Source organism: Odontesthes bonariensis, chromosome 24, assembly GCF_027942865.1.
Source record: "Odontesthes bonariensis isolate fOdoBon6 chromosome 24, fOdoBon6.hap1, whole genome shotgun sequence".
NCBI classification, from domain to species: Eukaryota; Metazoa; Chordata; class Actinopteri; order Atheriniformes; family Atherinopsidae; genus Odontesthes; species Odontesthes bonariensis.
In genome coordinates, this window is record NC_134529.1 from 27004054 (window position 1) to 27024303 (window position 20250).

At 40.7% G+C, this 20250-nt stretch overlaps 1 protein-coding gene across 3 annotated transcripts in view; it reads left to right on the top strand.

Annotated features, from left to right (window-relative positions):
- ankrd6b (ankyrin repeat domain 6b) overlaps window positions 1–20250 on the top strand; it is an 80766-nt gene that overhangs the window by 52816 nt on the left and 7700 nt on the right. For 2 of the 3 annotated variants that reach the window (XM_075458592.1, XM_075458591.1), the window contains exons 6-15: window positions 145–243; window positions 4006–4104; window positions 5617–5715; window positions 8086–8163; window positions 8293–8391; window positions 9491–9607; window positions 9723–9887; window positions 13269–13421; window positions 15590–15703; window positions 18504–18816. In XM_075458592.1, the coding sequence (XP_075314707.1) occupies window positions 145–243; window positions 4006–4104; window positions 5617–5715; window positions 8086–8163; window positions 8293–8391; window positions 9491–9607; window positions 9723–9887; window positions 13269–13421; window positions 15590–15703; window positions 18504–18816 (1336 nt within the window). The remainder of the gene's footprint in view (window positions 1–144; window positions 244–4005; window positions 4105–5616; window positions 5716–8085; window positions 8164–8292; window positions 8392–9490; window positions 9608–9722; window positions 9888–13268; window positions 13422–15589; window positions 15704–18503; window positions 18817–20250) is intronic. The other variant, XM_075458593.1, reaches the window with a different exon arrangement.

Sequence of the window (20250 nt, forward strand, 5' to 3'; positions counted from 1 at the left end):
GCTTTTATCCAAAGCGACTTACAATAAGTGACCAATTTTCATTTTCTTCATGCCACTTTTTCAGTATGATATTCTTTTTGTTCTTTCTGTTCTGTTTTTCAAGCGCTAATGCTATATGGGACTCTCTTCTCTCACTGTTTCTAGGCAGGGAACATAGCTCTCCACCTTGCGTGTCAGAATGGTCATGCTCAGAGCTCCAAGGTTCTGCTCCTGGGAGGCTCCAGGCCGGATACCAAGAATCACGTAAGTCTCCAGCAGGGTTCTGTTGAGTGCTGCTACAGCTGGAATTACTTGCCAGAGTTACATTACGCATTTACTCTCATATATGCACAGGAGATCTCTCTCCTATTGGTCTTGAAATAATCATGATTTAACAGGAGTAAGCAACCATTTCAAATGTCATCCACCCGCTATCTAGCAACAAATTGCATTTATTTCAGCTGGCAAAATGAAACTTTGGCAACACGCGGAGGACCTTTGTTCCTCATCAGTGAGTTCCATTTGATAAAGCCGCATCAGTGTTTGTTCTTGTGTTCTGCCTTTTCCTGTCCCGAGTATGCTTTATTTTGTCTTCAGCATATTTGATGAGATAGATTCCCATGCTACTGTCTTTTTTTGTATTTGCTCTCAAACTTCACACAAATCAGCACCTTAAACTTGATTTCTCCATGTTCTTCTTCTCCATCAATTCAATTCAAATCACGTTATTTTTCCCTAAGAAAAAGACACGCAGAGTAGTATGATTAAAAGAAAAGTCCTACGCATATGCCATTTGATAAATGGTAAATGGACTGTACTTGTATAGCGCTTTTCTAGTCAATCTGACCACTCGCGCTTTCACACTACATGTAACATTCACTCATTCACTCATTTACTCACACACTCATACACTCACACAATCATACAGCAAGCTACACAGGGCTTTTGGTTACATGCTGACATTCCGATGTCCCACCAGTCCGACATGGGCCTCAAATTGTCAGAATGACAACACTTAAATTTCTATGAAACGTCCCATCATTCCAACACTTTTTTCCTCCCATGGTCGGAATGACGTTATGTTTTATTTTTTTTAAACATCCTGCCTTTCTGACAATTCCGACAATTGCGCAAGGCTTTATATAGCCTATTGATGTCTTAAGGACCTAACTGGTCCCACCTGGGAGTAGATTGATCTTACTGCCCAATAATATAGAAATTTTTTTTATTTAGCCTACATAAAGAACATGCATTTTGTGGCTTGTCAAAAGGTTCTTAATAGTTTTAATGTCACACAATCAGATATACAAGAGATATACTGCGCACATCCAAACAAATCAACATAGTTAAAAAGACAAAAACACTTCAGCACTTCAGTTCCCTTATGTGCATTTATTTATCATATCCAAATAGTTGCTAAATAGGTGTTGAAAAAATGCACATCAATTATTTTAAAGACTGTATCAAATCTGTACACATGCCTTAAAACATGTAAAATGCATGAACAGAAAGAAGGGACTCACCTGTTGAGTAACGCACATTTCCTTATATGTCGGAATGGTGGGACGTTTGCATGTCGGAATAGCGGTATGTCAGATTGGTGGGATGTCGGAATGGTCGGGATGTCGGAATGGTCGGGATGTCGGACTGGTGGGATGTCGGAATGTCGGAATGGTGGGATGTCGGAATGGCAGGATGTCGGAATGGCGGGATGTCGGAATGGCGGGATGTCGGAATGGTGGGATGTCGGAATGGTGGGATGTTGGACTGCTGGGATGTCGGAATGGTCGGGATGTCGAAATGGTGGGATGTTGGACTGCTGGGATGTCGGAATGGCAGGATGTCGGAATAGCGGGATGTCAGAATGGTGGGATGTCGGAATGGTGGGATGTTGGACTGCTGGGATGTCGGAATGGTCGGGATGTCGGAATGGTGGGATGTTGGACTGCTGGGATGTCGGAATGGCAGGATGTCGGAATAGCGGGATGTCGGAATGGCAGGATGTCGGAATGGCGGGATGTCGGAATGGTGGGATGTCGGAATGGTGGGATGTTGGACTGCTGGGATGTCGGAATGATCGGGATGTCGGAATGGTGGGATGTTGGACTGCTGGGATGTCGGAATGGCAGGATGTCGGAATAGCGGGATGTCAGAATGGTGGGATGTCGGAATGGTGGGATGTCGGAATGACGGTTGCCACCCGTCCTTTTTGTTCTAATCATTCACACACTTTGATGGACACATCAGTAGGCAACATGGGATCCAAATTCAGGATGACAGCCCGCTCTCTACAGCGCATATACCTGACTGTTTACACAGCACTGCCATCTGAATGATGAAATACTGTGGCACACAGCATCATGGGGAAGCTGTTGTTATTCAAAGTAACTCAAATGCCAGAAGAGATTGTTGTTGTCTGTTTGTTGTGGGTCATAGAAGTGGATGACCTCAGATTTACTGACATACTGTTGAAAGCATCACTCATATTTGGATTCTCAGTGAGGAGTCTCCAATGATGTGGCAGGCAAAAGTCAGACACATGCCAGTGACGGGAAGAAAACTGTCCAAAATACTTTACTTATTGTTGGCAAAAATAGGCATACTAGTTCAATTAGTTTTAAATTATTTTTCATTGTTGTTAAAGGGTAGTTCTGTAGTTCAGAAGTAATGGCGTGTTTCCACTAGCACGAGTACCTGCAGACTTTTGGTATCACCTCAGCCCTGGTTCCAAGCGAGCCGAAGCGTTACTAAAACGTGACGTCAGCTGACTGCCTTCCATTTGATTGGCCGATGAGTGTCGTCACTTTTCAATACTGTTTTGTCTGGCGGCCAGGAGTCTTCTCTGGCTCTCTTCTCTTGCCTTCTGTGCGACAAAAAGCCACAGGGTGAGCAGCAACACGAGCGCCTCGATATCCTCCATGCTATCCTCCTCGTATGTTGTTGTTGTTCTGGTCGCGCAGCCGTGTTACGACGACCCCGCCCACGTCGAGGAGGCACGAAGTGATACTCGGTTGTAATGGCAACACAACCAAACCGAGCCGTATCGAGCCGTGCCGAGCTAGTGGAAATGCGCCATTAGAGTGGTCGGTGACTGGCATGCCCTGACTGCGTGTGGAAGTGTCCTTGGGCAAGGCACTAAACCCCATATTGTCCTTGATGCATCCATCTGTGCGTCATGGAGAAAGAAGCACAGTGTAGCCTGTAATACTGTATAGAAGGGCTGAGTTAGTGTGGGTGAATGTGACTTGTAGTGTAACAGTACTTTCTGTGTTAAACAAGACTGGAAAAGCACTGTTTAATCACAGTCTATTTACCATTTAGAGGGCTTAGGGGAGATTTAAAACTGGCTATCACCACGAGTGCTGATTATTCTTGCAGTTATCTTTTAAGATTTGTAAGTCACTGATTTGATTATCATTCTGGAACAAACTGCTTTTTTTTGTCTGACCACGAAACACATAGATTTGCAATTTAAACCGACAAAACAAAGTTTTTACTAAACATTATAATGAGCAATTATTTTTATTTATATCATCAGTTCACTTTAAATGATTTGTACATAAAACTTTTCAAGAGAAAAAGGAATATTTCATTGATGGGTTCTTGGTCTGTCTACAAATCTCCATGCTGCATTTGATCTTGGTATTAAATTACTGACAGTAGCCTATAACACAACATTAAAGAGTCTTTTTTTTCAATTTGAACCAAACAGTGAAACTGAGGTTACTGTCAACCTCGGCCACTCAGAATCTTGAAAGATAAATGAGAAATTCTGATGTGTTTATAGCAATTATACTGTATTGATAATTAATTTAAGAATTTTGATTTAAATTTTTCTTCAGTCATGATGTAAATGTTGAGTTTTATTTGAGTAGCAAAAAAATAATTTTAAGAAAATAATAATTTTTTTAAATATTCATGATTAAGTCCATAAAACACTGTAATTTATCTTCACAATCTGCTGTGCCACATCTTTTGAAATGAATAGACTTGTCAATTTGAAACTCAGTTTTTTGTTTTCTCCAGGCAGGTGACACGTGTCTGCATGTGGCGTCTCGCTACAATCATGTGGCCATGATCCGCATCCTGCTTGCAGCCTTTTGCTCAGTGTCAAAGAAAAATCTGGTGAGTCTCTGCCATAAAAACTACAGTGACACTCAGCATTTAATTTCAAAAGTGGCTAGTGAATTTCCTCAATCATTTGCTTATTTGTTCTAAATAAGACAAAGTTGGTTTCTTACTGTATCTTCTCCTCATTTCACTTGTGAAAGTGTCCATCCAAAATCTCTTTGAAATATTATTCACAATATTTTGAGCTGCTCACTTCACAAAATCGAAATAGAAGACAGAGGAATTGGGCTTTTCTTTCCAAATTAAGAGCCACCCTAAATGCAAACATTAGGCCGTAGCATCTGCTTTTGGCATCGAAAGAAGACCTGGCTTCGAAAATTGAACCTTCACTTCTGCCTCTCTACTATAAAAATGAGTCAATTACTAACTTAAATGCAAGAGTAGTATTTTCTCAACTGAAGAAGCCTTTTGATGAGAGGTGAAATATCTTCATGATCCAAAAAGAAGTCCAGTTGCCCTCATTCAAGCTCTTATGAATGTTGTGCCCAGTGTCATTGAACCATTTACACAAACTGGAAATCCTTTTTGAGCACTCCTGATAGATTTAGTCTCTTATTGTGAATTGTGTTTCACTTTTAAAATGTGATATGCTGTTTGTAAATCTGATGTTTTCACATTCACCATCATCTTTTGTTCAATTCAGTTTCATTTATATTGCGCCAAATCACCAAATATGTCATCTCAAGGCACTTGAAAGATCCAACCCAGTCCGATTTAAGCCAATTACAATCCATTTCATTTTAATACAGTCAAATTAAATGAATCCAATTTTACAGATTAGTCCAATTCATACAGAACCAATTAAAAAAATTGTTTACATGAGGAAACCAACAGATAACGTCTCTTCGATCCAATCCTCCATCCTGAGCGTGCATCAGGCAACGGTGGAAAGAAAAAAACTCCCTTTCAACCCTTTATGCCACACCATTGAATGTGCTATACATCAATACAACCCTTATATCATAAATGTTAATAATATGTATGCAAAAATCCATACTAATTAAATAAATTGTTAGTTAATTGATTGTCAATGTGCAGGAAAACCACACGATAGTTCATACTCCCAGCTTGATGACGTATATTCCAACGTAGGAAGTGCTGTGAACACCAGATCAGATCTATAGAGCACCTGTGGTTTGAATTATAATGTTTTTGTTGTCTGTGCTTTCACATCTAATGTGTGATATGTAAGTGTAACTCCCCTGGTTTGATATATGAAAGGAATTATTGTTCTATCTTATCTGGTTGCAGTTCTACCGGCAATAATGCCATATATGCATGAAGAGTGAAGAGAGCAGAGTGAGGATTGATGGAGGTCCTCCAGCAGTTTAGGCCTATAGCAGCATAACTACGGGAGGTGTCAGGCTCACCTGAACCATTTAACGATAGGCTTTGTCAAAAAGGAAAGTTTTAAGCTTAATCCTAAAGGTAGAAAGGCTGTCTTGAACTTAATTGAACTTAAAACTTTAACTTTGAATTGAATTGTGTTTGTGTGTGATATTGCAGGCTGGGGACACTCCACTGCACGTGGCAGCTGCCCTGAATCATAAGAAGACAGTACGTCTTCTGCTGGAGGCTGGAGCAGACAGTCGCATCTGCAACAACGTGAGCACCTGCAGCCTATTCTACACTGTCACGTTTTAAAGAAGTGTTTGCACACTTACTTTGCTTTTCTTTTCCTTAAAGTTAGCACATATATCTGTTATAGTACCAATCTTATCTTGACAAATTTCTACAGCAGCCCCTTGGCTCTGCCTCTTGTAGTTAAATCTGCACCCGTTGGTATTACACGGGTAGAAGCAATAGGTAGCAGATTGACTACCACTTAAACATCTGCAAGCTTTGGTGCTGTATACCTCAACTGGCTGAGCAGGGTTCCTATGTTCAGAGGCTGGAGTTCCTCAGGTTTGAGTCTCTGCCTGGGGCCCTTTGCTGTACGTTTGCCCCCTGTCAAATGCAGGCCACTGAAATCCTTAAAAAGACATTTGCAGGGTGGTCGGTGGCATAGTGGGTTGAGCAGGCGCCCCATGAACAGAGGCTACAGTCCTCGCTGCAGCTGGCCCCGGTTCGAGTCCTGCACCGGACGGCCCTTTACTGCATGTCATTCCCCATCTTTCTGCCCCCTGCTTCCTGTCTCTCTTCAACTGTCCTGTCCATTAAAGGCATAAAAGCCCCCAATTTTTTTTTTAAAAAACCATCTGCTTTCAGAAATCCCTTAATTTTATCATTTCTACACAGCATGTTCATATTTGTTGACCTGGCCTCTCGCATATAAACAACACATTGATTTGCTAGATCTAAAATGTTAATTTCTTGGAGTTGGGTCAGTTTCAATTAGAAATTCCTAAAGGGCCCATATAGGTTAGGTTTTCAACGATTTAGAGTTGAACAACTCAGTAATCTTTTAAAAAATGTCAGAAGATAAATCAATGATAAATGAGTCAGATTTCATGTGTTTTCATGTAAATTCCCAGGCGTAGCTGTGACTTCAGCTGCTTGACTTTTAGCTATCCCGTGATCTTGTTGTTAACTCCTTGTCTACACTGGTTTAAAAGCACTCGCCTACAAAATTAGCACCAAAAATGGTTAATTTGGTGAAACATCCTAGTTTGCAAATAGGAGAAGAGGCCGAGCCATACATCAGTTCACTGTCACTGGTTGTATTCAGCCTTTTTTCTAAAGATTTCTTTGATATTTAAGATTAAGATCCGATTTATTTATTGGTCATGCATACACACAAAATTTGTCCTCCGCTTTTAACCCGTCCAGGTTGGCACCTGTTGACACACACATGCACATGCACAGGGTCACACACTCAGAGGCAGATGCTAACCTGGAGCGGTGGGCAGCCATTCAGCGCCCGGGGAGCATGGGGGGTACAGTGCCTTGCTCAAGGGCACCTCGGCCAAGACAAGACTGACACCCCTCCAGCTATCAGTTCCACCAATCTTTTTTGAGTGGCGAGAGTGGGAATTGAACCGCCAACCTTCCGGTTATTGGACGACCAACTCTAACCACTCTCGCTCTAACCACTAACCCTTTACAATCACTTCAAGTGCAACCTTGACTTCTTAGAATGCAATCTATACTTAAAATCCATTCTTGCAACACTGAACCCCGAGGTAAAGTAATGCAGCGCTGTTAGGGAAAATTAATAAGAATACTCAGGAATACTGTCTGAAATTCAAAAGCATAGGACCTTTAATCATGTGGCAACAAGGGAACTACATACAGAGACTGTGTTGCAAATCCTCAAAGACACTAAGTCCTAAACAAGCTTTTATAGGGTGAACAGACGGGCGCTTGCATTGTGTTTATATGAGTCATGAGACCTTCCCTTCTGCCCGTCTGGGGGCAGACAGTGGTGTTGATTATGCCAAGGCCGTGGAATATTGTCTTCTTGGAGCAGACAGTGTCGCTGATACCACCAAGGCTGTGGGACATTCCCTTCTGAGGGCAGACAGTGGCGACCTCCGAGTGCAGCTGTTATTCTCATGCATAGGTACAATAGTGGCAACACAAGCAGCTACACGGAGGTAGAAATGATTACGATTATGCGAGCAAAAAGGATAAAAATCAAGCACTCAGAGGCACTTAGTGATAATCCAGTTCAGTAAGAGCTTATCTTTCACTGAAGATTTTAAAGGACATATCCAGGTCATTGGAGATGTGCTCACAGCTTCTCGCATGGAGTTCCTCCAGGTCAGGTGGTCTTCGAATATATTCCCAGGATGGATAGCATAGCAAATTATCAAAGGAAGGCAGACAGAAGTGCCCCAGAGAATCTCTGAAGTATATGACACCTATGATAACACCTGTGTTTGGAACTCCCAACTGTAGCACCCAGGATGCATGCTAAAACCAGAGTAGGAACAGGGCCTGAGATGTATACAGTCTGGACACTGGAGATCCATACAGTATGAGGTGAAGACATTCTGAGTCTTGCTTGAGCTGTGTGCCTGTCTGTTTTGATAGGCAGGTCAGACGGCTTTGGACATGGCCAGAGATCACAACAACCCAGAGGTGGCTCTTCTTCTCACTAAAGCTCCCCAGGTAAATCCATCAACTCTCACCCTTGTCAACTCTCACTCTTCAGGCTAGCATGTAAGTCAAATTTGGAGTTGTCTTGACTCCAGCTGACTCTTGTCCTGTTGACATCTTTGTATGTGTGTGTCTTTCCAGAGCTTTGTCCGTGGCAGAAGTGTAAGAAAGAGAAGGGACAAGCTGAAAGCAGAGGGTAGAGCTCAGTCAGTGCCCAGAGATGAAATACTGCTCTGTAAGGTAAGTACAGAAGCTGAGTGGAATGCAAAATGTATAGTTTTCTTACACATAAGGAAAAAGAGAAGGGGAAAAAACACACGAGATAAACAAAGAAATCAGTGGAGAGGGAATGTGTCTCTACAAGAGAAATGTATCCAGTTTGAGTCACCTGCTTATTGCTAAACTTCTGATTTGAGAGAAAATAAAGTCACAAAAGGATTTGTGTTTGTGACACACACACACACACACACACACACACACACACACACACACACACAAAGCATGCATCAACTAACAATGCACTTGTCTACTTTAATAAGGAAAATGTATTATATTATTCTGAATACTTGAATAAACCCCAGCTCATTAAAAAAGGACTTATAGCCCTAAGCCCGACTTTTGAATATAAGGGTTTATTGTTTTTCATCAGTTAAGATCAGCCTCTATTTGAGAGAAATCATCATTTAATTTAACCATCACTGATGATGTTTTTTAAAAATGGTAAAATATTCTCACTGCCTAGACTGGAGGGCTTGCATTGTTTCATTTGTCATGGATGACATGTTAATTCACATGCATACAGTGTGTTCACACCAGCTGACCTCTGAAGAGAGCAATAAACATCAGGAAAGACTACACACACTCTGACCACTGTCTTTTCCCCCCAAGGGCTATGGGGAACTGCTGAAAATTGTATTATTTAGGATCATTTCTATTTGATCTTTTTTTTTTATTGTTCTATTTATTTATATTCTGGTACTGCATAGAATTTTGCAATGACAATAAAGTATGTTATCAAATAGTCTTCCGTCTCCTTTTCTATGTTGAAAAATGATTTAAGAATCAAAACCAAACATACAAAGCACGGCTTTCTGTCACTTTTTATTCTCCACTTAATTAGCTTAGAAAAATAATTGTTTTCCTCATTGCCATGGATATCTAAACTGTGTACACTGTGATATTTTTATTTAAGTCAAGCCTTACAGATAATACATGTTTTACGAATAGTAAAATTCAGTTTTATGAGATACCTGAAATTTTTTTTTTTTTTTTTTTTTTAGATTTTTGTCCAGGAAATCCCAGTATTAAACCTTCCCCTTCCTCTTCCTGTTTCCTACAGGACAGTGCATCTGTAGCCGACGATAGTCAGAGCAGCGAGCACCAAGCTGCCGGCAAACATACCGAGGCGACCACGTCAAACACCAGGAAGGGAAAGAAATGTAAGCAGAAAGAAAAGGTAAGATAATTAATGTGAAGATGGAGGAGTTGAGGGTTGCTGCTCAAAGCATCTGTACAGGGGGAAACAATTTGGTGGAGGCAATCACTAACTTGAGGGGACATTGCTGTTACAGCCTTCTCTGTCCGAGCCTCTCCGCCGCAGAGACACTAAGAATAGAGAAGGCATTCACAAAAGAAAGGACAAACTGCAAGGAGCCTTTCTTCATGTTCCTCCACACAACTATAAAGCTTATCAGCTCTACACACTGTACCGAGGCAAGGATGGCAAGATAATGCAGGTACGTGAAAAACGTGAAATATCAGTTCCCAAATCTGTTGCACCACAGTGACGGGAAGCTGCAGTAGTTCTGGTCATATTGTGTGTATTTTGTCATTTTCTCTGTATTTCAAGTAAGATGTTTTTTCCACAAAACAGATAGATTTTTCTGCACTGATTTGGAGGGTGTACTACTTAAGTTTATTGTCTTAGTACTTCTTATACTTTTTAACATCTGATATGATAAGTTCATACACGCTGAGGCACGCTCAGGATGGGAGATTGGACTGAAGACAAGTTTTGGTGCAATCTGTTGGTTTCCCTAGCTAGGAAATTGTTTTTGAATTGGCTCTATATGAATGAATTGGATTATTTTATAAATAATTATGATTACAATTAATTGAATTCCATTTGGCTTGAATTGGACTTTATTATCTAAGTGCCTTGAGATGACATTTGGCGCTATATAAATAAAAATGAATTGAATTGAATTGGATAAGTTACCTTGCTATTGGAAGAGTAGTTTACAAATAGCTGATACAAGTAGCTGATTCAGGTTTCTAAATGTCAACTGAAGCTTGAGAAAAAAAGACCCCAAATCCCAGACTATTTAAGAGGAAAGGCTGTGGATGTCGGGCTGGAGCAAGATGGAGGAACAGGGGTAGGAAGTTTAAACCAAGTCCTCCCTCCCTTGCTGATTCTGGAAGTGTTCCTCTCTACTGTCACCTGATGCGTGCTCAGGACAGAAGATTGAATCAAGGAGAACATGTGTGATGTGATTGTTGGTTTCCTTAACGAGGGGTTTGAGTAGTTTAAATAAACTGGCATTATGAAATTAAATTAAATTCATTAAATGGAAATTAAATTTGATTAAAAGAAATAAAGGAGGAAAGGAGGAAGTACCTTAATTCAGTTTTCTTTCTATAGCACTACGTCACAACAGATCGTCACCTCCAGGCACTTCAAAGATACCGTCTAATTCAAGCTAATTACAATCCAATTAATCCAGTACAGTCATAATCCAGTCAAATTGGTCCTTATTGAGGCGTCTTGATGAGCACAGATGGAAGGCAGGTGCGAGTGCAGGAGCTGAACCAGACTCCGCCCCAGGCTTCCCGGAAAAAGACCCAGAAACCAAACACCACGGCCAAGCATGACCGTGACAAAATCAAGTTCAAAAGATGCTTCAAAAGCTGCTGTACTGGATGATACATCAGTACCAATGTGGGAAACATTCAATGAATGATTCTCATCTATCAATGATGAATAATAAGCAGTTTTAGCTTGACTTTACTCAATTATTACAAATTATTAATTTAGATTACCACTTTTTCAGAGGGGCAACATTGACCAGTGTTGTACGCATTGAAGCTATAGCGCTGTCAACAAGAGAGTCAAGTTGTGTGGGAGTAAAGTTTAGGCAGCGGTCCTTAAATGAGCACATGGCAGTGAAGAAAGAGATGATGGAATTGATTCTTTAAATTTGGTTACAGCATTCTCTGATAGACACATGCTGTAAATAAATTTCTTCTCAGATGTTGTAAGTAATGTAAAATCAAAGGTTATCAAAAAATGGTCAAATATTACAGGGTTATGAGGAAATACTGTTTATTGTTGACCTTCACAATCAGCACAAGATCATGGGTGTGATTAAGGCAGTGAGTAGGTCTGTGTAGACTTTCCGAAAATCTCATTTAATTTACATATAATATAGAATTAAAGGTAATATTTAGGCTGTCGTTTTTAACTTCTAAAGTCACCCACAACAACAATTAACATCTATCCTCGGCACTAACTGTGATTTAAAAAAAAATCTGAGAATAAACTGGAGGCTCAGAATAAGGGCCAAATACACAACAACAAATAGAAGAGGTTTTTGGAATTTCCACTTCGGGTGGTCAGACATCCAAAAGAGCTCAAACTAATCTTGGGTCTGGGACTGATGAGTAACCCTGATCTGAAGATAGCTGCCACTCCTCCTCCTCTGCCTGTGGTTCCAGGAACGTGAACATTTAAACAGTCAGAGGGAGTTGCTTCATTAATGCTAACATGATCCTCCTGCTGGAGCCAGGTTTCTGTAAGACAAAATATATCAATATGATGATCACAAATCAACTCATTCACTAACAGAGACTTCGAAAGGAGAGATCTGATATTCAGCAAACCACATTTAATAGTTTGATGTTTTTCTTCAGTTAAAGTTTTTAGTTTAAATTTTTTTCAAGGTTTTACAGGATTTGCTCTTCTTGATTTATTGAATTTGGGTGGTCATTGGTGGGTTTTGGGGGGCTAGCAGCAGGTGGGAAGTTGCGGAGGAGTGTGTAACACTGCAACTGTGCCTGATGATTTTGGATGATTAATAATATCATCATCCATATTTCTAGACTAGAGAACTGTGCTTCAAAAGTGATATGGATGGGGAGGTCGGTGGCGTAGTGGGTTAAGCAGCCGCCCCATGTACAGAGGCTACAGTCCTCGCTGCAGCTGGCCCCGGCTCGACTCCCGCACCGAGCGGCCCTTTGCTGCATGTCTTCCCCCTCTCTCTGCCCCCAGCTTCCTGTCTCTCTCCAACTGTCCTATCATTAAAGGCATAAAAAGCCCCCAAAAAAATTATCGATGTAGCCCACCTTTTTTGCTCAACACCACCAAAACTGCCCGCCGTTTGAAGGACGATATGCAATTAAACACGTCAGATTCGGCAAGGGTCCATAGAAAGATTGGTGTAACTGGGGGCCAACACGAATAACAGTCTTACTGTATCTACTTTCATCCTTCATATTTTGAACATAATGTTATGAAGAGTTTGGGCAGTGTTGCTCTTTATGTTCAATAACTTGTGCAGCATTCCTCTTTTTGTAATCAGGTGTAGGGGCTCTAAAGCGTTCCCTAACAAAGAGCCAGCCTTCTTTATCAGTTTGCTCAGTTTCTTTGAGTCACTGGCTCTGATGCTGCTGCCTCAGCAGATTTGCTTCAAAGCAGATCCTCCACTACAGACTTTTGAAGGACATGAGCTTCCTGAAGAAGTACTGTCTGTTATATCTTTTCTCCAAGACAGCCTTGGTGTTGCATTTTCAGTAAAGTCTGCAGTCCCGGTAGATGGGTAGGTATCTGTATTACTCAACCAACTCCACCTCCTCATGAAGGACAGAGACAGTGTTGGGCTTACTCCTGGTCCTCCCAGAATCCACAATCATCTCTGTTTAGCTTTTGTTCAAGATGAGTTGATTGTTCCTACAACATTAATTCAGTTAAGTTTTGAACAGTACCAAACAGACACTGATAAACATCCATACATTCAGATCTTTAGTTCATTTAGAGTCATCAGTGACCCTAACAAGCATTACTGCAGGAGAGAGTTGAACTCAGTGAAATCCCTGCAATCACAGAAAATAATCTGTTTCAGGCTCCTCTGAACGGCTGCCGTTGTGAACCTCTCATCAGTAAACTGGAAAACCAGTTAGAGGCCACTAAAGAGGAGATGAAGACTGAGATCCACACTGTCCAAGACCTGATGAACAACAAGATCGGCCAGCTGGACCGCAAGAACAAACACCAGGTAAGATGCACACTGCAACTCAGTTTTCCTGCTCCAGGGAAAAGAAGACGGACTCATACAGAATCACGCTCTAAGTGACCCACCCCGCTGGCCATTCTTTGCTTTCTTTAGTGACTTATTCCGTGGTTTTCCATTTGCCTCTAAAGACCAGGACACTGTACTAAAATGACGGTAGATAAGCCTTAATAATTTCAGATGGCTCTTCTTTTGTTAAGATTGTGGAAGAAAAGAGACTTCCCTTTCGATCCTTATCCTGATTGATTCTGATCGCACACTCTAACCTGCAGGGCAACTTTGAGGACATCCACTCTTGAGACTATTCACAACTGCCTTGAACAATCTTTCACACTGTAGAATAGTGGATTCTATTTATTTGTTTTAATAACCTTATAACCTTTCTAATGTTGATGGGCAACCAAAATAGCTTCTAAAAGATCGTTGTGGATGTCTTTCCTCCGTTACTCTGTGTCAGCACACAGCATAATACTCCAGAGCAGCAAACTGCTAAAACATCTTTTAAAGATGTCACACCATCAAGTGCATTTGAATTGTGGCACCCAGCTGTTACTTAACTTCATCATTCCTGTGAAAGCAGTGTGAACGTAGCGAGATTAGGTTGTATTTACCTAATGTTAAAACCTTGAAAGGACTAGATATTTGTATGTTCTAATAAGTAAAACATAAGAAGGGAAAGATTGTGTACTTTCTTTGTTACATGACTGTATATCCCAATGTTTAAGTCAAACTTATCTAGTTGAGGCACAAAGGTATGAATAAGCAGAATTGATTATTAAGTATATTCTGTTTTGTTCAGCTATGTCGGTTTTTTTTGTTGGTATATTCTAACTAAAAATTTGACTTTTTTCCTGCTTGAAAGGCTATATGACTTCCCTTTTGTAATTCCCAGTCCTGTGTTTTTTTATCAAATCAAATCAAATCAAATTTATTTATAGCACATTTCATGTACAAACAATTCAAAGTGCTTTACATAAAACATAAGCATTGCAGCAGGAAGTGGAAGAAGCCTTAAAAATACATAAAGCAATATAAAGTGAAACAAATAAAATAATTCAAATGAATTTAAAAACAAGCAACAGTCCAGATAAATTCAAAGATAGCGTGCAGATTTCATGCATAGACACATGAGAACAGAAATGTTTTTAAGCTGGATTTAAAAATGTCTCCATTTGGTGAGAGTTTGGTGGCAGTTTGTTCCACTAAACTGTCTAAACTGTTCTGGGATTTGTAAACCATCAGCAGGCTTTTAAAATCTATTCTGTGACTGACTGGAAGCCAGAGTAAAGATTTTAATGCTGCTTTGATGTGTTCAGATCTTTTAAGGCTCTAGCATGGTTGCCACGTCCGCTCGCGCGAGCGGTGTTGATGACGTCAAGAGTTCGTGCCCGCCATAGGACCCTATATAGTGGCGCAAGTCGTTGCGCGCCAGTAGGTGCAATTTTCTCCGTCACAGAGGTGGCGCTGCTACGTGAAGGTTACCTCTACTCTACAACCACGAAAGTGGAGAAGAAAACAATGCCGCTGTCAAGAGCAAGAATACTGTAATTAATGATACTGCTGCAGTTTTCGGATCATTTTATTTTTTTAAGTCAGTTAAAAGAGGTAAAGGTTTGAAGCCCCCGGCATCAACAGAGTGTCTGCCCTCTTCTTTGCCTTCACCTATCTGTCCCGTAGCTTCTTCCACACATTCTTACAGAACTCTCCCTCTTTCCCCAAAGTTCTGCCCATCTCTGTGCACCAGTTTTGGGAGTTTACGTGCTCCCTGTGCTGTTTCACTGCAGTTTCATACAGCTGCCTGTACAAACGCACCTCCTCACTGAGCCTGGTCTCACAACAGTCCATCCGGTTCGTTGTGCTCGGCGCCGCCAAGTAACAAAAATTGACTGGTGCACGACAACGCGCTGCGCCGTCTTTTCAAGGGAAGCCCCAGGCCTGAAACGTCATTTTGACGTCACGGTGCGACACCGCCGTGACAGACACGGCAACCATGCTATAGCCTTTAGTCAGTTTTAGATCAGGTTCCATGTGTTTATATATACAGGACCATTGTATATTATAGGGTTGAACGCAGTACACAGAAAGTTTTGTTGAAGAAACAAGGGAAAATAAGGCAGCATATTCTACATTTGTTATCTCATTTTGGTCATCAGATCCGAGCTCTTGATAAGATGACAGTGGAGAGGGTGTCTGCAGAGAGGAGTGAGTGTCTGCAGAGGATCGAGCATTGGGCCCTGCAGGAGCGACTGGAGACAGAGAAGAGACAGGTAACACCAACAACAGTCACCTCTCACTGAACAATACTCCAAAGATGCACAACTTTAACAAAAAGGAAAGTTTTAAGCCTGGTCTAAAAAGTGGAAAGGGTGTCTGCTTCCCGGACATTTACTGGCAGCTTATTCCACAATAGAGGGGCCTGATAACTGAAGGCTCTGCCTCCCATTCTACTTTTAGAAACTCTGGGAACCTCAAGTAAACCTGCAGTTTGGGAACGAAGTGCTCTGTTAGGAAAATATCTTACAATGAGATCTTTAAGATATGATGGAGCTTGGTCATTAAGAGCTTTATATGTGAGGAGAAGAATCTTAAATTCTATTCTGAATTTAACAGGGAGCCAATGAAGAGAAGCTAAAACTGGAGAAATATGATCTCTCCTGTTAGTTCTCGTCAGAACTCTGGCTGCAGCATTTTGGATCAACTGAAGGCTTTTCAGAGAATATGTGGGACAGCCCAATAATAAAGAATTACAGTAGTCCAATCCTGAAGTAACAAATGCATGAATTAGTTTTTCTGCATCACTCTGAGACAAGATGTTCCTGATTTTAACAATATTACGAAGATGAAAGAAGGCAGTCCTAGAAACCTGTTTTATATGCGAGTCAAATGATAAATTCTGGTCAAAAGTAACTCCAAGGTTCCTCACTGTAGAACTAGAAGCCAAGGAAATACCATCTAGAGTAACTATATAGCTAGACAATTTCTCCCTGAAACGCTCAGGTCCAAAGATAACGACTTCAGTTTTGTCTGAATTTAGAAGCAGACAGTTCTGAGTCATCCAGGTCTTTATGTCTTTAAGACATGCTTGTAGTCTGAAAAATGGAAGCAATTCAATAAAACAATTTACGGCCAACAGACAAAAAGGCAAAACATAAAATATATCATTTAAGATTAGTAAACTAGATTTTTGACAGTGAGCCACAAATTAAAAGGTGGTCGGTTGATTATTTGGGTCAGACGCTCTGTCTAGTCGGTAATCTAATCACTGGGAGTAGTAGAAAGTACCTTAAATACTGTGAATTAAATTATGTTTTACTGAATGTAATTGCAACACTGAGTAGATTATATATTATAGAATGTTGGTATCGGGTATAAAATAGAAACTTCATCCGAAGATATGCTACACTACAAATTATTTGGTTCTTACCAAGAAAAAAACCCTTACATTTAGAAGTGCTAGATATTTTTTCTTGTTTTAAGAATTAATTTCTTATTTTAAGTCTTCAACTTAACAGTATAATCTTATATCAAGCAAAACTTTACTTTTTTGTCTCAAACAGGCAGGGAATCATAAAATGAGACAATTAACACTTAAAATGTACAGTATTACGTTTCTCCTCCAAAGTCTCATCAAAATAAATCTTGTTTTAAGATTCAATAACAAACTCAACATGCTTGATTCAAGAGTCACACAGAAAATATCTGAAAACACACTTTATTCCTTGGATTTTAAGCATATGACAAATGTTTGTTCACAAAACTGCCTTTGTTAAATCTAGAAACAAGACTCCTACAATCTTAATTTAAGAAATCTTGCAAAGTCAAATTATCTTGCTGCATGGACAGATTTTTTCACTTGTTTTGAGTACCTTTTCCCTTTTAGTGTTTTTATCTTGTTTGAAGACCCCTATTTTTTGCAGTGTAGTGACCCGAGTTGAAAGATAACTAATGAAAGATTCTGGAGCCTGGAAGGTGCTCATCCAGGCGCTGATCATCATCCACTTGAAATTTTGCAACATGCTCCATTATGGAGTCCAACTGTCTACCATCAGACCTTTTTCCGTTTATGAAGAATGCAGCTTTAAGCCTTTCCATTGCCCCAGTAAAACAACTTTCCTGCCAGCCCACAGTACAATTGTCACACCGCGGAGAGGTCAAGTGGGTTTTTTGTCTCGTCTACATGTCATGTCCCACTCGTTTCAGGTCACTTGCCCTTCCTCTCGTGTCCCAGTCTGATTGTCGCATAAATGATTCCACCTGTTCCCTGTTAACCCTGTGTGTATAAGAGTCTGCGTCTCCCCCTGTCTTGTGCCAGTGTGTCGTATTTGTTGATTCAAACGTGCTCCACTCTTGCCTTTCCAAAGCCATAGTCAAAGTTCCAAGTTACCATTTTGGTCTTTTCCTCGCTAAGAGAGTTTTTTTTTCTGATTAACTTTAATAATATAGTCTTGCTAAAGTCAAGTTTAAGTTTCATAGCTTTCTTGTTTTTCCTCCAAGTAGAGTGATTTTTTTTTTTTTTTTTTTTTTTTTTTTTTTTTTTTTTTTTTTCACAGTATAGTGCCTCCTATTTTTCAGGAGAGGTTTTTTGTTTTCCTCCGTAGAAGGAGCGATATTAGGTTAAAACTAAAATTTTGATAATCCTTTTTGTTTTTCCTCCATATAGTGGAGTGATACTTATTTTGATAATTTTTCAGAGATATGCTTCTTTCACTTTGGGAGAGGTAATAGATAACTTCTATAGCCTGCTTTGTTTCTCTCTTGTTTCACCGTGTGAACTCCTCATTAAAAGCTTTTGGATATATCATCTCCTGCTCCTGCGTCCTCCATTCTCTGGGCCTGACAACAATAAAGGCAATTGCTGCTTGTTACCTTCAGACCACCAGTAAACAAACTCTGCCTAACTGGCTTCTCTGCTTTTACACAATAATCCATCCCATCACTCATAGACAAAGGTGTGTTATTGCTTAAATCAGTTGCAATTATATATTTTGTTTCGATGAACTTTCAGCTCCAAGCAAAAAAAAAAAATCTCTTCTACAGCAACTGTTGTGTGGTTGTGTGCCCCTTAAGCAGGAATCTCTGGTGAGTGAGCTGAAGAGCTGGTGTCTGTCCAAACTGCAGAACGTGGAGGTCTGCCTCGCTGGAGACCCTGCCATCACCGACGTGCATCACTCCTCTGGAGCTGAAGGTCAAACTGAAGCTGACACAGCCAGCCACACCGTGCTGCCTGCTGAACAAGAGGGCAGCTCCCAGTGTCTGGATGTCTGTAACAAGCCAGCACTCCTGGAATGCAGCCAGGGGGAGCCCACCAGTAGGGACAGCAGCATGCCAGAGGCTGGAACCGCCAGCCACTACTTTGTAGTTCATGTGGCGAGCTCTCCAGGTAAGGTCTCTAAACCAACGGCTGAAGCCAAGTTGAGGTGAAAAGCTGACACAGACATTAATTCGGTGCAATCTGTTGGGTTCCTTAGCTAGGACATTGTTTTTGAATTGGCTCTGTGTGAATGAAATGGATTAATTTTGAAATGAATTCATTGGATTTGATTGGATTATGATTACAATGAATTGAACTCCAATTGGCTTGAATTGGACTATATTATTTAAGTCCCTTGTGATGACATTTGTTGTAATTTGGCGCTATATGAATAAAACTGAATTGAATTTAATTGAAGTCACAACGGCTTTGAAAATTTTTCCTGTTTCAACAATTTCAGTCTTTCAATTATCTGTCACCTGTTAATTACACATTATAGATAAAAATTAAAATAACAAATATATATAGTTAGACTAGCGAAACACGTCTGCAGAGATCTGCACACAATACATTTGAAATAGGATTTATTACACCCACAATAGCTGAAATTGATTTGGTCTGGTAAATACTTTCAAGGCAAACTTTTCCAGAAAAGCTAAAGATCGCGAGGAGAGGCCGGCCAACTCCGACGCTAGCTTGTCTCAGGAAGGGTTTGTTCGCCACTTCCTGACCAGTGCCTACGAGCCGTACCACTGGCTTACAGCCTCTGAGGAGCATTGCAAATGATCGACTTGGTGTTTGGACTCACAGAGGGTTTGCCAACTTGAGTTGCCCAACCACGGCGAGACATTTGCATTTGAGAACATTTGGGGAAACTAGAGTTGATCTCTAGCCCAACGAACAAGTGCGCAGAGAAGTGGAGCTCCTCAATGAAAAGGTGAAGAAAAATTGGGAAATATTGAAAAGACCAATAGATTGTGTCATATTTTTGGGTAAACAGGAACTTTCATTCAGGGGACACGATGAAAGTGCTGGATCCCCAAACAGAGGGAACTACATGGAGCTTCTTTCTTTTCTTGCTGAAAACAATGCAGACTTGCTCTAACAAAGTGTTTTGTGGGGCTTTGGCGAGAATACAAAGTGATCTTATTAATGCTATTGGTAACGTGACGGGAGAAAAGATTAAAAAAAAAGGCAGCCTTTGTCCCTGTTCTGGTGGATGACACGACCGATGTGAGTAAGGCAGTGCAGCTCGCACCGGTCCTGCGTTGTGTGACGGAGGCAGGTGTCAAGGAGCGGCTTGGGACATTTGAAAATGTTTCCAGTGGCAGGTGAGCTGATTGCTGCTCTTATCCTCCGTTTCTTGGAGGAATATGAATGTCTGGATAAAGTTGTGGCGCAGCTATCGTGTCATCTGGACTAAATGGGGTGCAGGCCAAAATTAAGGAGAGGACACCTGTGGCCTTATTCATTAGAATTTAGTATTGACTCATGGAGTCCCATACCTTAAAATATGCAAGATCTTTTTTGCCCACCTCAATGGCCTCGATGGCTGCATTTTTC